At 55.8% G+C, this 21,069-nt stretch overlaps 1 protein-coding gene across 6 annotated transcripts in view; it reads right to left on the minus strand.

The window, feature by feature from the left end:
- Cux1 (cut like homeobox 1) overlaps positions 1-21,069 on the minus strand; it is a 316,712-nt gene that overhangs the window by 142,505 nt on the left and 153,138 nt on the right. For all 6 annotated transcript variants that reach the window (XM_027952928.3, XM_027952927.2, XM_027952926.2 and 3 more), the window contains one exon: positions 3,268-3,346. In XM_027952928.3, coding sequence (XP_027808729.1) covers positions 3,268-3,346 — 79 coding nt within the window. The remainder of the gene's footprint in view (positions 1-3,267; positions 3,347-21,069) is intronic.

The raw sequence follows: 21,069 nt of genomic DNA on the forward strand, positions 1-21,069 counted from the left end.
GAGCACGCTGGAAGGAAGGTGTGGTCACTAACTTATGCATTCGCTTGACAAATACTGGAACAGATAAGAGGGACATGATGAGGGACAGGACCATGCTGCCTCAGCACTGTCGGGTGTTCATAGGGGGGTGCATTCTGAGAAATGTGTCCTTAGAGTCTGGACACAAGACAGAGCATGAACACAAAGACAGCCAGGACGTCACTTGCTGATTGATTCTTACAGGGCCACCATTAGGTATGTGGCCCATCACTGAACAACATGTCACTTATGCAGCCTGTGAATATAGTTGCAATAGTGGTGAATACAGGGTCTTGGGCTCAGTGTGTGTGTGTGTGTGTGTGTGTGTGTGTGAGAGAGAGAGAGAGAGAGAGAGAGAGAGACAGACATGTGTTGGGGTGGGTTAGGCTAGACCTGGGGGATCAGGGCACACTGTGTCAGGGAGCACAGTCGTGTGGAGATGTAAGGCGGGACAGGTGGGTGCTGGGAGGAGGGCAGAGCGACTCAAGTTCTGGCCTGACTGCAGAGTGCGGGGAGGAGCTGGGATGGGAGCAGAAACGGGATCGAGACACATTCTTGGTGTAATGGCCAAGACTTGGTGACCGAGTGCCCTGGCATGAACAGCTGAGGGCAGGAGGTGCTGCTCAATAGAAAAGGGTGCTGGAAGGGGATGGCTTCCGTGGGCCACACAGGGTAAGTGCAGGTGCCCGCTGTTGTGCCAGCAGAAAGCTCAGGAGGCAGCTGGACCTACAGGCCAACGTTCAGGAGTGAGAGCTAGATCAGAGGTAAAGCTGCAGTCACTAGGGTGACCCTGTGAACCTGACACTGCGGACTCTGGTGGGAGGGAGGCTTTCGGCCCACTGACAGGTTCGCTGCTCACCTTGTCGCACCTGCTTGTGACCCAGATGCTGGGCAAGAGCAATAAAGCAAAGCCCTGTTCTCCCTCTAGTGGGGTCAACAGAGAAGAAACAAGAAACAATAAGATTTGGGAAAGGAGGCAAGTGGCGGCTGATTGGTCAGGTCTCTGCCAATCCCTGGCTGCGTAGGTCTGGAGTTCCGCCCCTTCCTGGGGCAGCTGCCCGCTCTGCCTGGGCTGCTGGAGCCCAGCCACATGGCACATAGCTGAAATACCTGTCAGCTTCCTCCAGTTTCCTGAGATAACATGAGTTGCTGCCTCTTGTAACCTGGAGAGCTTAACACACCCACAGTGCTTCTGGGTTCCATGGGGCTGACAGCCAAAGCACAAGATAGTCAGACACCTTGACCCCACCTAGCGGGTGGCGGTCAGTAAATGCAAGGCTATTGACCAAGCCCTTCCTGTAAGCCTCAGCCACAAATGACTTCATCTGAACAAAAAGCCAACTTCAGAACAGGTAGAGCACTCTGGACACCCTTCCTGCTCTTTAAGTGCTTTGTCAGATGGGTCAGACCACAGCATCTGTGGGAAGTACCTGGGAGGTGGAGGCAAAAATGACCTATGTGGAATGCAGATATATTTTGATTGACTCTATTATTATAGGAAAACTCCAATCTTATTTAGTTCTACCATCTAATTCTCCAGCCTCAAATGATAATTAGGAAGATCACTGATGTAGGAAAAATGCTTATGGTATGATATTAAATGAAAAGAGCAGAATGTACACCTAGAGCCACATTGTGATCAAAATCCTATGAAGTCCGTATACAGAAACGAGCAAGGCCTGATTGGGCAAAGCACACGGGGTAAGGAAAACTGTCTTTTTGTATTCTATGGGAAATTAAGGCACAAAGTAACTGCAGACAAAGGAATCTAACACGATCATTATGTGGCTGCTCCGTTAGGAAAGTTTATGAGGGAAACCCAGTACAAAGGAGAATAGGTTTTTTAGAAAACAACAGCTTTGGCAAAGACGAATTGAGTCAGCCTCCTTGCACTAAGTCCCCAAGATGACAGACACCGAGTTCTTGGCGGGAGCACAAACTTGAGAGACCCTGCTGCGAGGACAGGAGCTGGTGGGAATGGGATGGAACAGAACCCATGCATGTGGGCAGGAGGAGCCGACAGAACACTCAAAGAAGCAAGTCCGAAAATAGAAAATCGAACTGATCAAAGTCCAGGCTGCAGTTTTCTTGTAAATTCTTGAGTCAGTGTGGAAATGACATTCTGGGATGTCACCTTACACCTAAGAAAACAAAAATGGTGTCCACCCATCTACTGACACCCGAGGAACAGAGCACCCTGGGTACTGAAGAGCCCATCTACAGTGAAGGGGGCACCTTGTAAGCTCTGGTCAGTCTTCAGGAAACCCCTAGTCAAATACAAACTTTGGCAGAAAATCCTAAGGCCAGAATTTACAAGAGTGCAATGGGTTCCTCAGATGACAAAAGATGAGAACAGAGAAAAGCATTCCTGGCTGTCCCCCCAACCTGCTCCACTCTACACACAAGAAAACAGAGATCCAAGCAGGAAAAGGAGTATAATCAAGATCTAATAAGAACATGGTGTGAGACTCGGTCTACTCTCTCCTGTCCAAAATGCTTTCACCTGTCCCTTGTTTGTTGTGGCTTCTATTAACCTAAGCTCAAGGGAAGACAGCAGACATCATGGTAGACATGAAGTGGGACATGTACAGGTGCCGATGGCATTCAGGGAGTTACTGGTAAGAGCAAACATGCAGCTTTCATCAAGGGGAAGGTGGCAGTAACTGGTTTCCTTGTCACACACATGTGGTTCCTAATTTTCTGATTAAAGTGTCTCCAGGAGTGAGGTGGGACCCACATGATCATGTCCACCACCCCCTAAGTAGGTCTAAGTCACCTGGGAGCCGAGAAATCACAAACAGAATTGCAGGCTCAAGGCACTGAAATCTGCCTCACTTTTCTAAAATAAGGACTTGGGAACCTTCACCTCTTAGAATAACTAACAAGTATTATTTATATTTTAACCTTTATCTCCTTTAAGAGAGTTATAGCTAAGGGGACTGTCAGCTTTGACCCTCCAATGGAGACTGGCCAGAGGTCATTGATCCTGGATAATCCAGAGACAGGGGCCACTCCTCAGGTCCCTTAGGCAGCGCCAGCACACACAGGCAGGTGGCATGTCTGCTGTCTGCTAGGTGCAGCCTTCTGCACCCACAATTCACAGCTGCATCCAGTGGTCACGCGCAGGGATTCACGTGTGGAAAATCCGGCTCCTAGGACTCCCTGGTTTTCCTGAGGAACTGGCGCTGCCCGAGACCTGCAATTCCCCAGATCCCATGTCCTGTCAGTGGGCTGCAGGGCCAGGCTTACCTGGAACGTCGATCAGTCTCTTGTAGACATTCAAGAAGGCCGCCTCAGCCTCTTTGCTTCTTTTACTCAGTGCATCAATCTGAAAGGGAAGGAAGGAAAAGACAAAGAGCTCAAAATTTGTCAAGAGGAAATTTAAAAGTCATTCTGCATCTTGTGAGTCCCCACGGCAGATGGAAGTGAGATTCTCCTTGCAGACACTTTTCCACCAGCCTCAGCCTCTTAGAGCAAGTACCCGCAGCCTCCCGGGAGGAGGCAGTCCCCAGGGGCCAGGACCTGAGGGTAATGGGCAGGGCTGAGGAGGCACTGGGTGGGGCTTCCTACGCGGGCCCTTCAGGTCTCTGTCCTCCGTGTCCAAGCACAGACACAGCTGTGACTGGGGCAGGACAACAACTGCCCGGGAGCTCAGGGGCTGGAGAGGGAGACAGGCAGGCCAACAAGCTAACCTCTGCCAGGGCAGAGCCGTGGGGACACAGAGAAGGGGACACCAAGGGAAATCAGGGACTTCTGACCAGAGTCCTCAGGAACAAGTCACCAGGGCGGAAAGGTAGAACCATGAGTCAAAGGGCAAGAACACAAACAGGGCACTTCTCAAACTGGGTATTCAGAGATCCTCCTTAAGAATTTTATGTCAGCCAAGGACACCCTCCTAGTGCCCGTGCACATGTGGAGTTATGTGTTCTATCTTAGGACCCTCTCGTGTCCAACTGTGTTCCAGCCACAGGACTGGTTAAGAACCCACAGACAGGGCTGTGATGTGCCACGGAACATGGGGGATCAGCCTGTATTTGATGGGGGAACACAGACACAGCTTAGGCCATGAGCGAGGTTCTGACGGTGGCCAGGGCCAATCTGTCCCTGGAATGGACCCAGATGCACTCATTTTCCCCAGTGCAGGCTTCTATTGGTCAAAGAAAGTGAGGTAGGAAACCCTGAAGTGTATGGGACAGGCACCCAGAGTCCCCAACCCCTGGGTCACCTCGTTTAGTGTTTAGCTCATGTACAATCACTGGGACAGCAGATCACTTTTTATACCTGAAGCATGCAAGACTTTACATGCACAAAGTTCACAATGACTCGGGAAAAGGACACCAAATCACATCCTCCTCCTGTCCCCTTGTAGAACTACGCTCTCTGCCTCAGATGTTGTTAAAGAGGCAGGGCCTGTGGCTTAATTACAGAGCCTTTTTCTGAACCAACCCGCAGTCTGCTAGGGGCGGCGAGGCCACCTGATTAAGGAGGGTGAGCAGCTGAGGGGCAGGAGGTGCCTGCACACGGGGTCTGGGGAAATCTCACAGCAGAGGCGGCAGCAAAAGCCCTGCCAGTGCCCCCCACGCTCTGCCTCGAATGCCAATCCAGATTAGGTGTTTAGAACTCAGACCCCCGTTTTTCTCCCATGAAACAAGATTGTGATTCAGGTGTCTGGTGAGGTGGGGTTCACGTCAGGACTTTTAATACAAGACAGGTCTCTCTGTATTTTGAACAAAAATCTGTATGGTATAATTGGAAAAATATTTAAAAATTAGAGAAGGAAATTATACTTATTTCTTTCACTGGTGTGTTTTCAATGTTTTTCTAATAAAAATCAAGTTGCATGAAACTCAAGCACCTAGGAAGACTCTAGAGAGAAAGTGGATCAGTGGTTGGCTAGGCTTGGGGGCACGACGAGGGGGGCAGTTGGAAGATGTGGGCTAAGGGGCGTGGGCTCTTTTGGGGTGGTGAACGTGCCCTACAATGGCCCACAGTGATGGTCACCATGTGTGAATCCTCAGAAAGCCAATGAGCTAGACTAAGCGGGTGAATTCCATCTCCATAAAGCTGTTTGAAACGTGTGTGCACTTGAATTCAAACCGTACGCAAACTTCTGTGCAGCGTTTTCTTTCACTGATGCATCGCACATCTTCCTCAGAGCTACTACACACAGCGCAAGTCTCTAGCACCATTGCAACTGCCTGGCCCCACATGCCACATCTGCTGGAGAAGTGGACCTGGAGCCGCCTCTCGGGCACCTGCACTGCCTCCACCTGCCCGGCTGCTCTCACAGCGCCACACAGAGCCTCCTTCACCCGGTCAGGCCAGGCCAGGCCAGGCCCAGTGGGCCCCTTGCTTCCCAGGGACCCCACAGTGGATCCACAGGTGACCGTCCCCTCAGTAGGCAAAGGATGGGATGTGGAGACCTTCTGAACTTCCATCCTGGTTGTTCGTGGGCATGTGGGTGGCACACTGGGGACGATGATGGGCTGAACTGTAACCACATCTCCCAAGACGCTGGAGCCTTAGCCCCCATAGCCATGAAGGCGACCTTATTTACAGACAGACTTCACAGGTGACCAAGCTGAGGTCATTATCATGGCCCTCATCCAGTGTGGCCTTATAAAAAGTGGAAACATGGACACAGAGAGAATGTCACAGGACGAGGAGGCAAGATGGTGATGGCCAAGGACTGCCAAGGACAGCCGGCAACCACCAGAGGCTGGGAGAGGGCCCAGGCTGTCCTCAGGACCCACAGAGGGAACCAGCCTGCCTGCACCCCTGACCTTGCCCTTCAGTCTCCCTCACTGGGACCCTGAGCCCGTGGTACGTAGTTACGACACAGAGGGACCATGCTTCTGAGCCCTCTTCCCTTCCCTTCTTCCACGATGGCAAGCAAGTTCAAAGCCATTCCCGTGAGGACAAGGGCAGGCCAAACGGGCTTCATTAACCAGTGGACTAAGCAGTGCCTTGAGAGATGCTGACAGTTCAATCCACGTGCAGCTGAGTTTCTGCCTGGTGAGACCCTCCCACCCCTCCTGAGCCGCAGAACTGTCTGGAAGCATCTGTCCATTCGGAGAATGCTGACACTCCCTCTGAGGCTTCATTCTCCTGGTTCCTCCCAGGGCCACTGCCCTGGGCCACAGATAGGCCCAAGTCTGGGCTCAGGTCTGCCTCCCTCCCAGTTCAGCTTTCCCTTGGGGATTTTCACAGACCCCTCGCTGTGGCCCATCATTTCCCATGTCAGCCTCTTGCCTGCTTGGCATCTCTGTGCACAGAGGACTCACCTGTGCTTTGAGACCCAGTGTAACCTCCACTTTCCCCTGCTGACACTGCCAGCGTCCCTCTGGCTGGCGGTGACCCCAGTGTGGGGGGAGGGTGTGCCCAGACACTGGAGCCCAGCTGGCTGTGCATTCCAGCTGCCAGCGCTGGGCTGTCAAAGAAGCTAACACAGGGGGAGTGCCTAGTGCCAGCCACAGGATGAGCCATGGGACACCAGCTTTGCCCCATGGGAGAGTGTTTCTTCCTCCAGGTGTCCACGCAGTTCCAACCCAGGGAGCGGGGACTCTTGCCTGTGACCCTTATCATTCAGAGAGGGAGGTGGAAAAGAGACGGTGGAACTCATCTTCCTGCCCTGCAGCCACTGCCTGCCTGCACAGTGCTCAGGGCCAGGGCTGCGATCCTGGGAGGCAGGAGTCATCCAGGGCAACTGGATACTCAAGGGGAGAGAGGGTGACCAGAGAGACCAGGGCTAAGGTATGAAGACGTGGACCGCAGAGTCAGGACCCTAAGTTGACATGCGGCTTCCTCACGTGCATGCCCGAGGGAGGGTTCTTACGCTACTGTGCCCACCCCCATAACTATCTGGGATAGGTGGCGAGGACAGAGGTGCCGCTGCTATGCAGAACTCGGGCAGATCCAGGCCACTCAGGCACTGGCCTTGGCAGAACCTGTCCTGCTTCAAGAGGGCCCGCCTGCTCCACACTCCAGCCACACCCGGTCACTCCCTGTTCCCTGAATACCCGAGTAATTTTCACTCAGCCTGGAAGGCGCCTCCTTGGAATGTCCCCTGATCTGCAGGGTCAGTGCAGATCCACCTCCCAGCGCAGGCTGTTCCTGCGACCATCCCGTCCCCTGAGTGCCAGGACCACAGAGAAGGCTCCTCCCCCAGGAGATCCAAAATTCCTTGAAAGCCCAAACCAGACTACATTCCCAATGGCCTACCCTCCCAGGGGCTGCGCACAGTAGGGGTCTGACACATTTCTATCCTGTGAATGAAAATCACTTCCACAGGCCAGAAGTGAACAAATGGGTTTAAATCTTCATGAAAATGCTCCAGATGTAAAGAGCCCTCTGTGTTGAGCACTTGCTTCCTGTGTGGTGGCCTGATGGCCTGCAGGAAGCACCAACCCCCCCCCCCCCCGCCGCCCCACAGTGAGTCGAAGGGTCTCAGGCCAGCAAGTGCCTAGCAGCTCGTACTGCACAATTCTTGGACAATGTCACTTTCACAGTGTTGAGTGTGGCTTTTTATGTAATTTAAATACAAGTGTCTACATGGAGGTATTCTGTTCAAATCTCATACAACCCATGTTTGCTGACGGTACTCTAAACTACCCGGAGTCCAGGTTGGCAAAGCTCTGAGCTTTAAAGGGGTAGGACAGTGCCTGAGTGTCTTGGTGGCAGCAGAGCTGAACTGTGGGGTTTCAGGAGTCACGCGGAATAGGTGTCGCTGCTCCCTGTCACGGCCCACCTGCCCTGTGAGGGGCTTTACACATCTCTGTCCACGTGGGAGCTTCTGTGCCCCGCTAAGGTCAGGTGTGGTCACGTGAGATGCTCTGGCCGATGGCAAGAATGCCTACACCAGGCCTGAGCATGGATTCAAGAGCCATTCCCCTGGTTCCGCCTTGGTGCTCATCTCCACTGCTGTGAGACCAGGAGTGGCTTCTTCCGCTGGGACTTGTGACGGTAGACAACGCAGGTCCCAGGCAGAATCACATCATCCTGCAGCCAATGTGACCAGACACAGTCTTTTATTGCCACTGGCTTTGGAGATGTGGGGTTGTTTGTTACTGCAGCAGATTCTAGTGAAGGCTGCACTGCAGGTCCCCATCTGCCACGGGCCATCTCTCCAGACGGCGGCATGAAGTGAAAACAAGGGACAGAAACCGAGACCTCGAGGCCCAGGACTTTGGCTTATTGTTTACTCTGCAGCTTGCCTGCTTACTCCTGTGGGGCAGGGAGCGGGAAGGTGGTATCCTAAGGCAGAAAGGGCACGGGCTTGGGACGCAGGAGACTGGCTTTTGCTCCAACAGCACCTGGAATTCTGGGCCAGCCACAGCCTCTGCCTCTTTGAATCTTATCTTCCACATCTAGGAAAAGGGGACACCGGTCCTGGAGGAGGCTGGGGTGGGGCAGATGGGACGGCAGTGCAGAGCGAGCCTGGGCTGGCTGGAGACTGTGGTGGACTCCTGGTGTCCTGGGAAGGAGAGCTATGCGCAGCCACCTAAGCTGTCCACATGAGGGAGATACTACGAGGAGCATTCACAGGCTTGGAGCACCAGCCACTGTGAAGAGCCACTGCCCGAGGTGGCCTCCGCTGGCACTGGCAATGGCTGCTGCACACAGGCCCTCTCTGCCTCCAGCTTCCCGTCAGGCCCTCCTCGGGTCTGCTTATGCCTTAAAATGACACCCTACGAAGCCCCTGCCCCACACTGCAATGGAGACTGACGTCAGGACTGTGCAGAGTGTCCCCCGCTTCTCCTCCAGTGCTTCAGTCTCCAGTGAAGCCCCCGCCCCTGTGACTTCCAGGTGGACACTGCAGACCAGCGCAGACCAGCACCCACAGCCAGCCCTCACTGTCGCCTCTCCTTGCCACCAAACATGATGCGTCCTCCACAACGGCCCTGGGTCCCCTTTCCAGACTCCAGGAAGAGCCACGTGGCCCCCCTGCCTTAATGGTGTCTCCTCACCAAGGCCTGGGCTGGGGCTTGTGCCCTGCATGACTCGGCCCTGCCACAGACTCCCTCGGCTGGGTGTGCAGGCCTAGCCTCTCCCACGCCTTCCACCTCCCTGTGGATTCCTTTGCCAGGAACACAGCGCCCCGCCCTGGACACCAGAGAAATGCACCCTCCCTTGGAGAGCTGGTCTGGGGGGGCGCGTCTTTCCTGGGTCCCGACTCCACCAGGCACAGCTGCTCTCTTGGTCCTTCTGCCCGGAGCATCTGTAACCTCTGTGCCCATTTCCTACCCTGTGCCTCCCTCACCCACCCGCCCCTGGTCTGCTGCAGCCAGGGCAGCAGTGCCTTCTCTGTCCCCTGCCCAGTGAGGGCCCCCAGGGCAGCTCAGGAGCCTGCCTGCTGGGCGGGGGGAGGGAGCAGGCAGAGGCTGCTCAGGCCAAGGGCTCCTCAAACCTGATCTCCTGACACCCATGGCTTGGGGATCACAGTGGGGAGTTCCCTGTGATTAAAGGCTCAGAGGAAACTTTTCCTGCCCCCAGCCAGTCTACCAGAGGGAAGCCCCGAGGGACACGAGGGACACGGCCAGGCTGTCTGTAGCTTGGGGAGAGCAAGCTGTACATGGCAGAGCAGGACGGCCTTGGCCGAGGGGTGGCAGAGGGAGAAGAGGGCGAACTCCAGGGCGGAGGGGGTCAAACAGCTGGGTGGCGTGGCCTCCAACATGGAGAATGCTGGGTGATGTCACGGCTGACGGGGAGGAAACTACTCTAGACCTTTTAGTGGGCAGAGGAAGGAATGTCGACAAAATGCCTGAAACTGGGCCTGGTGCTGGGCGGAGGCTGTGGACGCGCTGTGCACTGGGGCACAGTGGTGACCCCAGAACCTCGCCTGGGGGGTCCTGGTCAGCAGCAGCAGCACCCCCAGCTCACACTGAAGGAGGCGCTGGTTTGCACGCTGCTCCACAAGCTTCAAGGGACTGTGGGGAGCTCCCCGTGCCCTTGACAGCTGCCCAGGCCAACTAGCTGTGAGGCACACACAGAGGCCACACGTGGGCTTTAACCAGGGGCCGGGCTCCCCCAGAACACACGACACAGCAAGGCTGGTCTGTGGGCGGGCGCCTTGCAGGCTCCGTGCCGTGGGTGCAAGGCACGCTCTCTGGGGCCTCCCCGGGCACAGGGCCAACCTGAGCTATGGAGCCAAGCTGCTCATCTGTACAGTGGGGCGTCTTGGCTGCTTAAGATCAAGGTCACCATGGCACCTGACGGACAGGGAAGGAGCAGCCACGCGCGGGGCTCCATTTCTCAGATGCAGGAACCAACCATGTCATGCATCCACCTCTAAGGACATGATGACACCCCGCCACTGTGCACTGAGCAGCCTGGGCCACGCTGGTTGGAAGAGCACGTGCTCTGAAGCAAAGAGACTGGGTGTCTGTGCTGGCTCTGGCACACCCTAGGGGGACGAGCCGGAGACGGGGACCTGAAGCTGACTCCGCCCTGGTCCTTCCATCTGTGGGGTCAAGGGACTGACCCCTCCTGCCCGAGTTGCCCTGACAATGAACCAGGATACCCTCCCGCGGTGACCACTGGGCAACCCAACCCACCCTCAGCACTCTCCTTCCACCGCCCACAGGCCTCCCCTCCACTGGCCAAGCAGGCAGGAGGCCAAGGGGCTTCGAGCTGGGGCCTGGACGCTAACACCTGAGGGTGGCAAGAGTGCTCAGGAAACCCTGCTGGCCTGGTCCCTGGGAGTTAGGAGCCGGTGACTTAGAAACAAGCGGACTATTACAAGACCTTCTGGATCCATGTCTCTGCAGGACCTCAGGCCACAGAGGTCGGCAGGAGCAGCAGCTCGTGACATGAACTTCTCCCAGTCTCCGTCTGGCTGCAGGGCTTCTTCAAGGGCAGGGCCTGGTCCTCAGAGCCACAGACAGTACAGACGTCAGCTGAGAGCGTCCAGTCCTGCCCAGACGGACGCTGACAGGCCACGGCCGCACCTGTCTGGACACGGATCCCTGGCAGGAGACAGGCATAGCCAGAGCCGGGTGCTCCCTCTGGAGTCCACTCACGCTGCCTGACGAGGGCTCGGCCTGCTACTGGTATGCGCTCCATGGGGAGATGCGGAGCCCGGAAGTGGGAGCCTCCACTGCACGCTGGCCACCCGTGGGGCGAGGTGGAGAGGAGGAAAGCTGGAGACCAGTGTGGGAGCCCGCTGCCACCCTGCTTGGTTTCTCAGCATCACGTTCCTTCCTGGTCTTCAACACCCGGCACGGTGCTGGGGGGGGGGGGGCGGTCCCACCTGCGGGAGCAGCGTCGATTTCCTCTGGCTCAGTGTGGGAGCAAGCTCTGGAGGGCCAGGGTCTTGGAGACAAGGCCTGGAGACCCAGGAGATGAGGCACTGTCACAAGGAGAGGCTGGAGTCTTCTCGGTCACGGCCCGCACCTACCAGGCCTCCTGAGATGACAGCAGAGGCCCAGGAGAGGACACACCTTGGAGACCCAGGGAACCCGGGGACGGGGGTGTGAGGCTACAGGGAAGAGGGTGGCCCAAGAGGGGCAAAGAAACAGGAACCTCAACAAACACCTCCAGCCCACGCGGCTCAAGGCCTTCACCACAGCCGGCATTCTGGCTGTCAACCCGCATTTGACGCGCTGTCATGGGGAAGGATTAGCTGTCCCCTTTCTCCCCTGAGGTAAAAGCTACAGGAGGGCAGATCACAGCTCCACAGCAGGGAACCCGCAGCTCGGGGCTCTGCAGAGGCAGAATTGGGCTGCCTGAGTCACTCCAGCCCATTCCTTCCTTCACCCCACATCACTCCAGGAGTGGCTACAGCAGTGCAAGGACCCTGCCTGTCCCTTCCTAGGGGGCCACAGCCTCCTACTCCTACTGCCAAGGGAACAGGACGATGCAGTGGCCTTTCCCCCTCCCCACACCTTCTACCTGCAGCTAAATCACAGCAGGGATGTGCTGAAACCCCCCAGAGGACAGGTGCCTGAGATTTTAAAGCACATTTTTTATAACTAGATAAACGTGTGTAGAGTAAAAAAATTTCAAGTTATGGAAACATCTATAGCGTTCAGTAAGGTTGCAAGATCAAGGTACAGACACCTATCTTTCTATCCACCAATAATAAACAATCTCACAGTGAAATTGAGAAAAACAATCCCAGGTATAAGAGCATTGACCAAGGAAAAAATACTTAGGAATAAATTCAGCAAAACAAATGTTACTCTTGCAACTGAAAACCACAAAACACTGCTGAAAGAAGTACATTAAGTGTTCATCTTTCCCCCATTAAGGACTCAATGATCGCGATGGCGATGGTCACCAGGCTGTCATACAGACTGAGTGCGAAGCCTATCAAGACCCCAGCAGGTTGCATGGTAGAAACCAACAGAATGATCCTAGGATTCACATGGAAAGACAAGGGGTCCCAGACAGATGAAAACAACCTGGAAAGAAAAGCAAAGCTGGAGGACTCCCACTTATTACAACCTACGTTAACCCAGACTACGGTGCTGTCGTAAGGATCAACATAGAGACCAAAGGAAGAGAAATGAGAACCCAGGAAGACCTCACACCATGATCAACTGAGTTTGGACAAGAGTGGCAGGACCGTTTAATGGGGAAGAACAGCCTTCCAATAAGCAGGGCTGGGACAACTGGGTATCCACAAGCCAAAAGGCCAAGTCGATCCCCACCTCCTTACTCACCTGAGTTAATTAAAAAAAAAAAAAAAAAAAAAATCAACCCCAAATGAACCCAAGGCCCAAATGTAAAAACTGACACTATAAAATGCAAAGAAAACACGGGTATAAATCTTGACCTTGGTTTCGGCGATGATTTCTTAGATAGGACACCAAATGTATAAGGAACAAGAGAAAGAAAAATTGGATTTTGTAAAATTAAAAAAAAAAAAAACCAAAAAACAAACTTCTGTGCTCCAAAGGACACTATCAAGAAAAGTGAAAGGACAACCCAAAGAATGGGAGAAAGGTTTTGCAAATTGCATATGTGGTAGGAGATTTGTATCCAGAATATATAAAAGTCTCCCAGGATTCAATTCTAAAGATAATGAACTGGATTTAAAAATGGGTGAAGACCTGAAGAGTCAGCTCCCTACAGAACATGTCAAATGGCCAGCAAGCACGTGGAGGGGAGTGACATCAAGAGTTGTCAGGGAAGTGCAAATCAAACTACAGTGAGCCACGGTGTCACCCCACGGGGACAGCTAAGACAGATGGGACCTGTTGGAAAGGATGCCGAGGAACGGGAACCCTCCTCTATGGCTGGTGGTGTGGCCAAGCTGGGAGACATCCGGCAGCTCATCAAAATGTAACCACAGTTCCCACATCACCTGGCACCTGGCGACTCCACTCCTAGGCACACATGCAAGAAAGCACGAACAGAGACCCACATAGAAACTTGCATGTACGTACAGGCTCCCAGCAGCAAATTCACCAGGGCCCAAGAGGGGAAGACCAAATGGCTATCAACTGATGGACAGATCAATAAAACACGGCACACCCACACAGGGACGGAAAAGGACGGAAGTAGGGAGCCGTTCTGCCACACAGATGCCGCTCAAAGCCACTCCAAGTCAAAGAAGCCAGCGAGAAGGGCTTTTCCACTGTGTGACCTCATCTGCAGGAAGCGAGTGGAGGCCCAGCTCTGCAGCACAAGCAGGGCAGCGGATGCCGGGGGTTGGGAGGTCATGGGGACTGTCTGCTAAGGGCAAGAGGTTTCTTCTGAGCTAAGGAACTTGTGGGAGTGGACAGGGTGACGGTGTACAACTTTGTGGATACACTCACCATCACTTAATTGTACAAAGAGAAGAATACCCCAAACAAAGAACACACCCGCCCGCACCTGGAAAAGAGGTGCAGATTCCCCGGGTATCCTCCCGGAAACCTTTTGGAAGTGACGGCATCCACGCACACTGCCCTCCTCTTATTCCCAACACAGTGGGACAGGCACTCAGGACGCTGCTCGGCTGCACCTGTTTTGCATTCTGAAGGTGAGCTTGAAAGAAGGGGAGGGGGAGTTTCACCTGTGCTGGGGGCGCTGCTGAGACTTGCGGAAATGGAACGTCCTGTCCAGAGAAGAACTGGGATCTCAAGGTCCTTGCAGCAGAGGAGGGGATGCTGGGAAGTCCTGGGCACCCTGAGGATGTCCATCGGGGGTGATGAGAAGGGGTCACTCTTTTTGTGACTGCAGTTCACAGGAGGCACTAGCCTGGGAAAGCGATGGAGCGGGCCAAGTTGGGAGGGCAGGTGGCAATCCCAGAGAGGTCAGGCAACAGAGGCACAGGGTCTGAGGGGGCATGGGCTCCCCACGGAGTTCTTGCCACAGTGGCTGAGGGCTGGTCACCTCCCTTGAGAGAGGGAGCAGAGGTGACGGTGGGTGGTGACACAGGCTGATTATTCCCTATCTGCCACACATGGTACCAGACATACTTCAGTTTTTCAAATCGGGGAATGTTTGCATAGATTGTACTTGTTGAGCACCTCTGATCCAAAAAATGGAAATCTGAAATGCCCCCAAATCTAAAACTTCCTAAGAGTCATGTTGGTGGCTGAAAATGTTTGGATTTCAGGGCATTTCAAGTCTTAGACTTCCGAATTAGGGATGAGCAAGCCTTGGCAGTGCTTGTGGGAGGGGGAGTTCAGGTTTGGGAGGTGCCCTGAGGGGGGTCCCACGAGGCCTGCTGGGAAGAGAGACGCCAGCCCCAGGAACTCCAGGGACGCAGGAAAGGCAGTAGGAGCCCAAGTCACGGACCTGAGCGGTCGAAGGGATCTGGAGGACTGTGCGCCCAGCATGCTCTCCTGCCTGGATCTTTAGGAGTCTCCCTGCAATGCTGCCGCAAGGGACTTTCCCTTACCCAGATGGTGGGGTGAGGGGTTTGAAAAGTTCTAGTCAAGGTCAAGCTGATCAATGATGATGTCAGGATTCAAATTCAGGTCTGTCTGACTCCAGCATTGGTGACCTGTCCATCTGGGCTTCTCCACCTCTCTACACAGAGTAGGAGAGGTGGTGAGGGCAGCAGTCTACACCGGGAGTCTGCTCCCCATCAAGGATGCTAGGGAGGCCCCCAACCAGACCGGAGGACCCCCAGCTCCCCCCATCAAATGCCTTAGTTGGGGAGAATGCTCGGAGGCAGTGACACATGTTTTCTGATTTTCGAGGAACTTGTGCTCAGACACTGGCCCCGGGAAGCAGCTGGCCACAGTCTGTGGGTCAGATTTGCCTCAAGTCCCCAGATAGCAGTGGTCTCGGTCTAGCAGTGACTCTTGCCCCCACAGCCCCAGGAAGAGTCTCCCTGTCCTGCCCTGCGGGAGCACTGACGTCTTTCTCTCTTCTTGGCTCACGGGAGCAATCCTGAGGCGCTTCTTTGAACTTACAGAATAAGCACGGGCTCTGGCCTTCCAGCTGCAGCTCCCAGGCTGACTGAGCAAGGCACCTGACCTCCCGGCCCATCTGTGCCTCTCTGTAAAAGCAATCACACAGCCCCAGAGGGCCGGGCTGCTGGCAGAGGGAGAGGGACAACCCGAGCAGGGCATTGGTACATGCGGAGTTGGGTAGGCCCTCCACTCACTGCCGGAGCACCAGGCCAGAGCCATGGGCTCCAGGGGACCCGCAGCCAGGCTGGTCTCCACGTCCCACTGGTCATGGCCCATCTCCTGCCCCAGGCCTGTCTCTCTGGGCCAGGGGACAGGACAAGGAGTAACAGACAGCTACAGCCCAGGAGGACACAGGGGATGCTGGTGCTTTTGGCTGGAAACGCAACACTTAGGAGCATTGTCTCCAGAGGCGCGGAGGCCAGACTCAGAACCCGCAGTTTAAGGTCCGGTGAACAGGGGTCCTGCCCCTCCCGTGGGGACGAGTGAATGAGAACCAACAGGTCCACGTGCTCAGGTTCACTCTGCTTCCCTCCCGCCAAGTTCCCCGCTCAGACCATTTCCCATCTTTCAGGGCTGCTGTGGGCTTGTCTGGGCAGGGGCTGGACAAGCCTGTGACTCCCAGAGTCCCTATGGGAGGGAGGGCTCCTTCACTGGCTGGGAAGGTGAGCATGTTGTGACAGGGGGTGGCCTCTGACTGGGCATAGGGAAGCTCAGGGGAGCACAGACGTCAGGGATAGGCCAGGCCGTGAGCAGGGGAGCACAGTGTGCCCGGCGCGGGCCGCTGTCCACACTTGCAGGTGCCCACGATGCCCTGTGGCTCTCCTGCCCTCGTGCTGGGCACCCTGGCTGGGATGCTGTGCAGTTATACAGGGCTCTGCCAGCCACGGTTAACAAGGGAGCGGGACAGAATCGGCACACTGGTGGCTGTGAGGGATGTGAGTGCTCCAACTGTGGAACTGCTGGGGCCTTGGTGGTGACCAAACGCCCTCCTCGCGCTCCCTCCTCACTTAAGGAGTTACTGCACCACATCGAGGGGACATTAGTACCAACGAATCCCCACCCAGGCCCAGTGTTTCCCTAGTAATTCACATTCTAAGATGCTCAAGCAAACGCCACGACTGGGCGTTACAAGGTGGGTCACTTTAGTTGGGGGCAAATCTTGAGAGTCAGAATTCTAGTCTTCAGCCCAGTCTCCTCAATGTCCGCCTCACGGGGACAGAGGCCTGAAGTCAGCTGAGTTGACAAAGGTCAAGGCCAGGGCAAGTTAGGCCTCGAACCTCAGAGCTCTGGGTTCAGTGCTCGGAGCTTCTCGCCCGGCGAGTGTGGGCTTGGGAATGGGAGCAAGCAGAACCCCACCCACCTGTGCTCTGTGCAGCCCGCCCACCACAGCACCCTCCACCTGTCACCCACCCGACCACCCATCACCCTCCCCTTTCCACATACCCCCATCCACCGCTGGGCAATCGTCACCCACCCCACCCTCCATCCTCTGTCAGGTCTCCCTCCATCACCTACTACGCTCCAAGCACTGTGTGCGGGGGATGCAGATCATGCCAAGCCTGCGGACGGCAGCGCTGTGTTCCTTTGCCCTCCACACATGCCCGCCCAACTTGGGCCCCCTGGGGCACACAGGTGTGTGGCAGATGGGCACTGATGAGAGGACGAAGGGCGGACCCGGTGCTGGAGGAGCTCAGGGTCTAGAAGGGGAGCCTGACGCCAGTGCTGCCATCCGGCGTGGCAGGGCTTCAGCACCCTTACCCCACCAGCAACACGGTCACTTCAGTGGTGACAAAGAAGCGGTTTCTTGAGCTGCTGAGGAAGGGAAGTGGAAAGGGCAAGTCCTGGGGCAGCCTAAGGTGCCAGGTGTGCCCCGGCTCCCTGTTCTGGGCTCAGTCCCTGTCTCCCTCTCTCTCAGGCCCCCATCTCCTTACTGTGACTACCTGGGCTCGCAGCTGCAGGGTCAGAGTGACATGCCCAACATGTCAGCTCCCTCTGTCATCCCAGGGCTTTCTGGGTGTCCTTGTGTCCATGCCAACCAGTTCAGGTCAATTCTAGACACTCCCCAGGTACCGACCCTGTGCCGGGCACTGGGAGACACTGGCCACCCTCCCCCAGGAGCAGATCAGCCTTGAGGTGCCACTGAATCACAGTCACCGGGAACCACCCAGGCAGCTGGTGCCCCGTGGGGCAGGTCCCAGGGTTGCCAGGCCAAACGACAGCTGCAAAGACCACCTCACCCGGGTTCCTGTTGTGAACATCCAAGAAATCTACTGCCGGCCACGAGAGGATGTTAAAAATAATTACCACTGAAAATATTAGATTTGCTCTGGATTGTTCATTACATACGATGGTTTAATAGGGCTTTTATTGAATAGCTGCAGAGCGCTGGGCTGAGATCAATTTGCTGTACACGCGGAATCCTGATGTCTGCTGTTGACTCCCCAACACAGAGCAATTTGTAACAGCGTCGGCTCGCTGTTGTTTCCAAAGCTCCTGCTACATCACAAGCATTTATTTCTGACCACAAAATTACATTTATTCAACAGAAAGCAGCTCCGGGTCTTTAAGAGGTTAACTGTGGAGTGCTTGGCTGTTCTCCAGCCTCGCGAGGAGCGCGCGGGCACAGTGGCCCCCGGCTCGCGGCGGCAGCGCTGGGCGGTTGGCCGTGATTAATAGACTGCTGAGCGCGCGCCTTTCCACACGCGCTGCTCCTGCCCGGCTCCATAGATCACGGGCTCGGCCTCAACATATCTGACTGAAATTGAATTTGGCTTCTCTCTCAACCGTTCATTTCCTATGTTATGCAAGGTTATATCCTTTTCTGCATGAGCAGAACCAAACCAGCTGCAGCTTTGGAGGAGAAAACGTGCTTTCAATTACCAGGCTGGCCTGCTCCTGCGCCCGCCCTGCTGCCGCTGACGGAGCCATCCCACAGCGACCTGCACAAGACGCTGCGCTCCTGAGGCCCAGGGACGCTGCACCCAGGTAATTAAACACACCCTCCCCATCGCCACCGTGACCACAGTGGCCACTGCCACTACACAGAAAACCACAGAACTCGGGGCGGCTGTGCTGGCTGAGACGCCAGTGCCCACGGAGGGCTCAGGACGGCAGCCTCCCGACGTCCTGAAGCCAGAGCCAGGCAGCATGTCCTTGAGGTGCCCAGGGTACTTGGTACTGGCCACCAGGGACAAAGGACCCTGAAATTTGCAGATGTCTGTGATATCCGTGGGCAGAGAACCAGGACTCTTAAGAATCTCTTTAGAGTGTTGCCCACAGCAACTCAAAGTACCTAGTGATGGGAAAAAGGCAGGAGCCAGGCTGGTGGTCCTCGGGTCCTTGTTGGCACCCTCTTGGTGACAGGTCCCAGGCCCTTCAGTGCAGCTCTTCTGATACTTGAGCAGATCCAAGCTGCTGGGAATGAGCTCCTCTGCTCTGCAGGTGACAGCCAGCCTGTGCTGTCCACCACATCACCCTGGATGTCAGAGCTCAGGGGCTCTGGGCAGACACTCGCTGGGCCACTCACTCACAGCTGTGCAAAGCAGGCAAGAGGCGGCCCCAGGAGGTGCCCAAGGTCACAGAGATAGTGAACGGCTGCGCCTGGACTGGGTCCCAGGTCGTCTGACTCCCTGTGAAGTGCTCTTTGGAATAAGCCACCCAGATGCCCTGGCTTTATTTAGAAACGGCCTTTAGATCTGAACATTGAACGTGGCACAGCTCGACATACTTGGGCTGCGGACACACTGGAAACTCTTAGTCACTTTTAACTCGTTCATTGAGCATCTGCACAACTTTCTTCATTTCATCTATTACTTGATGAACATCTGTCAAGCAGCCTTGCTGATGTGTAGGACTCTGCTCGCCATGCCACGGACCTCTCTGGGCCAGACTCCGTCAGCACCGTGGCGCGGTGCTGTTCCAGCCTTGCCTGCTCCCCGTGAGCACTGGTCCCAGCTCTGAGCACAGCTCCTCACTGGCCTTCCCTCGGGGTCCCCCAGAGGCCTTCCTGTTGGCATCTGAAGCTGCCCTCCCTTGCTCTGCAGGGTGGCCTGCTCGTGTCCCTATAGGACCTGTCACCAGCTGACAGCTTTTATGAATGCCCATTCCCTTGGTCAGAACAGCAGGGACCTTGACCGTATGCACTGCTACGTCCTTAGCTACTATTTGGCCCAGAGCTGAAAGCACGGCTCACAAAAGGCCTCACTGAGGGAGTAAGTGACCCACCAGCAGCAAACCAGCTCGGAGACCGCAGCCGGTGCAGCAGTGAGGCCCAGGAGTGCTGAGTGCGAGGGCAGCACAGTCTTCAGTGCACAGGGAATTCCCACACTGCTCCTCAGTCCCTTCTGGGCAGTGCTGGCAGGTGATTCTGTCGTGATTCCACAGCAACCTGCCATCAACCCAGCCTCAGCTCCTCCCACAGCACACATCTGGGTTGCAGAGAAGCAAGGGACACAGTGTGGACATTTACATACTCACAGGACAAAGTGCTGAGCTCCTGAATTTACGAGGGGACCAGTCAGACGGGCAGGGCGCCTAGAGCAGCCTGCAGAGCTCTTTTCCCAAGATGCACATCAAAGATGGGGCTGCGTGAGGTCAGTCACGGCGAGGCTTCACCTCCCTGCCCGAGCGGTCCCAGGGTGGGCCAGCGTCCAGGAACACGGGCTGGGGTTCCAGGGCCAGGCTGTCATCACTATCCGGTGACTTGGGGTAACGTCCCCTCTCTTGGGCTTGGTTGTGAAATGTGGTCAATGCGTCCATCCACCCATGCCAGTGCTGGATACTCACTGGCTAAGTGCTCAGAGGGCCAGCGCTGAGCTGCGCAGCGGGCACACCCAGGAGGCTGAGGGAGGGGGACATACTCATGCAGAGACATGGAGGAAGGATCAGGAGCAAGGACAGGAGGCCTTCACTGAGATGCACAGTTGGAGAAGGACCCAGACACAAAGGATGTGCAGCACGGGCTTGGGCTGGGGGACACATGCCCAAAGCTGGTTGGAGACCTGGCGCAGGGGCGGTGCAGGGAGAGTCTGGGAGGGGGCGGCGGGCAGCGGTTAGTGGTTAGGCCAGGGCAGGTGTAGGCCTGGGTCTTAGCTGTGTCTGCCTTTGGGCCACTGGGGGGCCACTGGGGAGCCCCTGCCAGGGGGTAAGCAAGAAGTGACCTGACCCTGGGTTCTGTATGAAGACTGGGGTGTGGGGGTGCTACTGCCAAGAACCAAGTTAGGAACCCGCTGCAAGGGTCTTGGGATGACGAGGCTCAGACCAGCCTGCAAGTGGCAGGGATGGAGAGGACTGGAGGCCCCCAGAAGCACTGTGGGGGCAGGACAGCAGGGAAACTGCACCTATGGGAGCTAGAGGTGCCGAGTCTTCCAGACCCGGTAACTAGGTGACCGGAAGTCAGTTCCCAAGGAGAAGAGGGACGGGGAGGCGGAGACCCAGCCGGGGCGGGGGATGTGGCTGTAGGTAAAGCACTTTCCCCTGGAATGTGCAAGAGGTGACATCAATGGACAGTCTCATATGACTTGGCACTCAGAAGAGAAGGTCAGTGGGTGACAGGCATCTGCGTGTCACGTGGACACAGAACAGAGATGCTATCTCTTCCAGGTCTGAATGCGGAGGAGGAACTGTCCACAGAACCGAGGACCACAGCCAGAGAGGCGGAGGGAAAGGCAGGGACATGGCTGTGGGAGGGCGGCTGGGTGCT

The sequence above is a fragment of the Marmota flaviventris genome, chromosome 19 (genome assembly GCF_047511675.1).
Source record: "Marmota flaviventris isolate mMarFla1 chromosome 19, mMarFla1.hap1, whole genome shotgun sequence".
Classification (NCBI taxonomy): domain Eukaryota; kingdom Metazoa; phylum Chordata; class Mammalia; order Rodentia; family Sciuridae; genus Marmota; species Marmota flaviventris.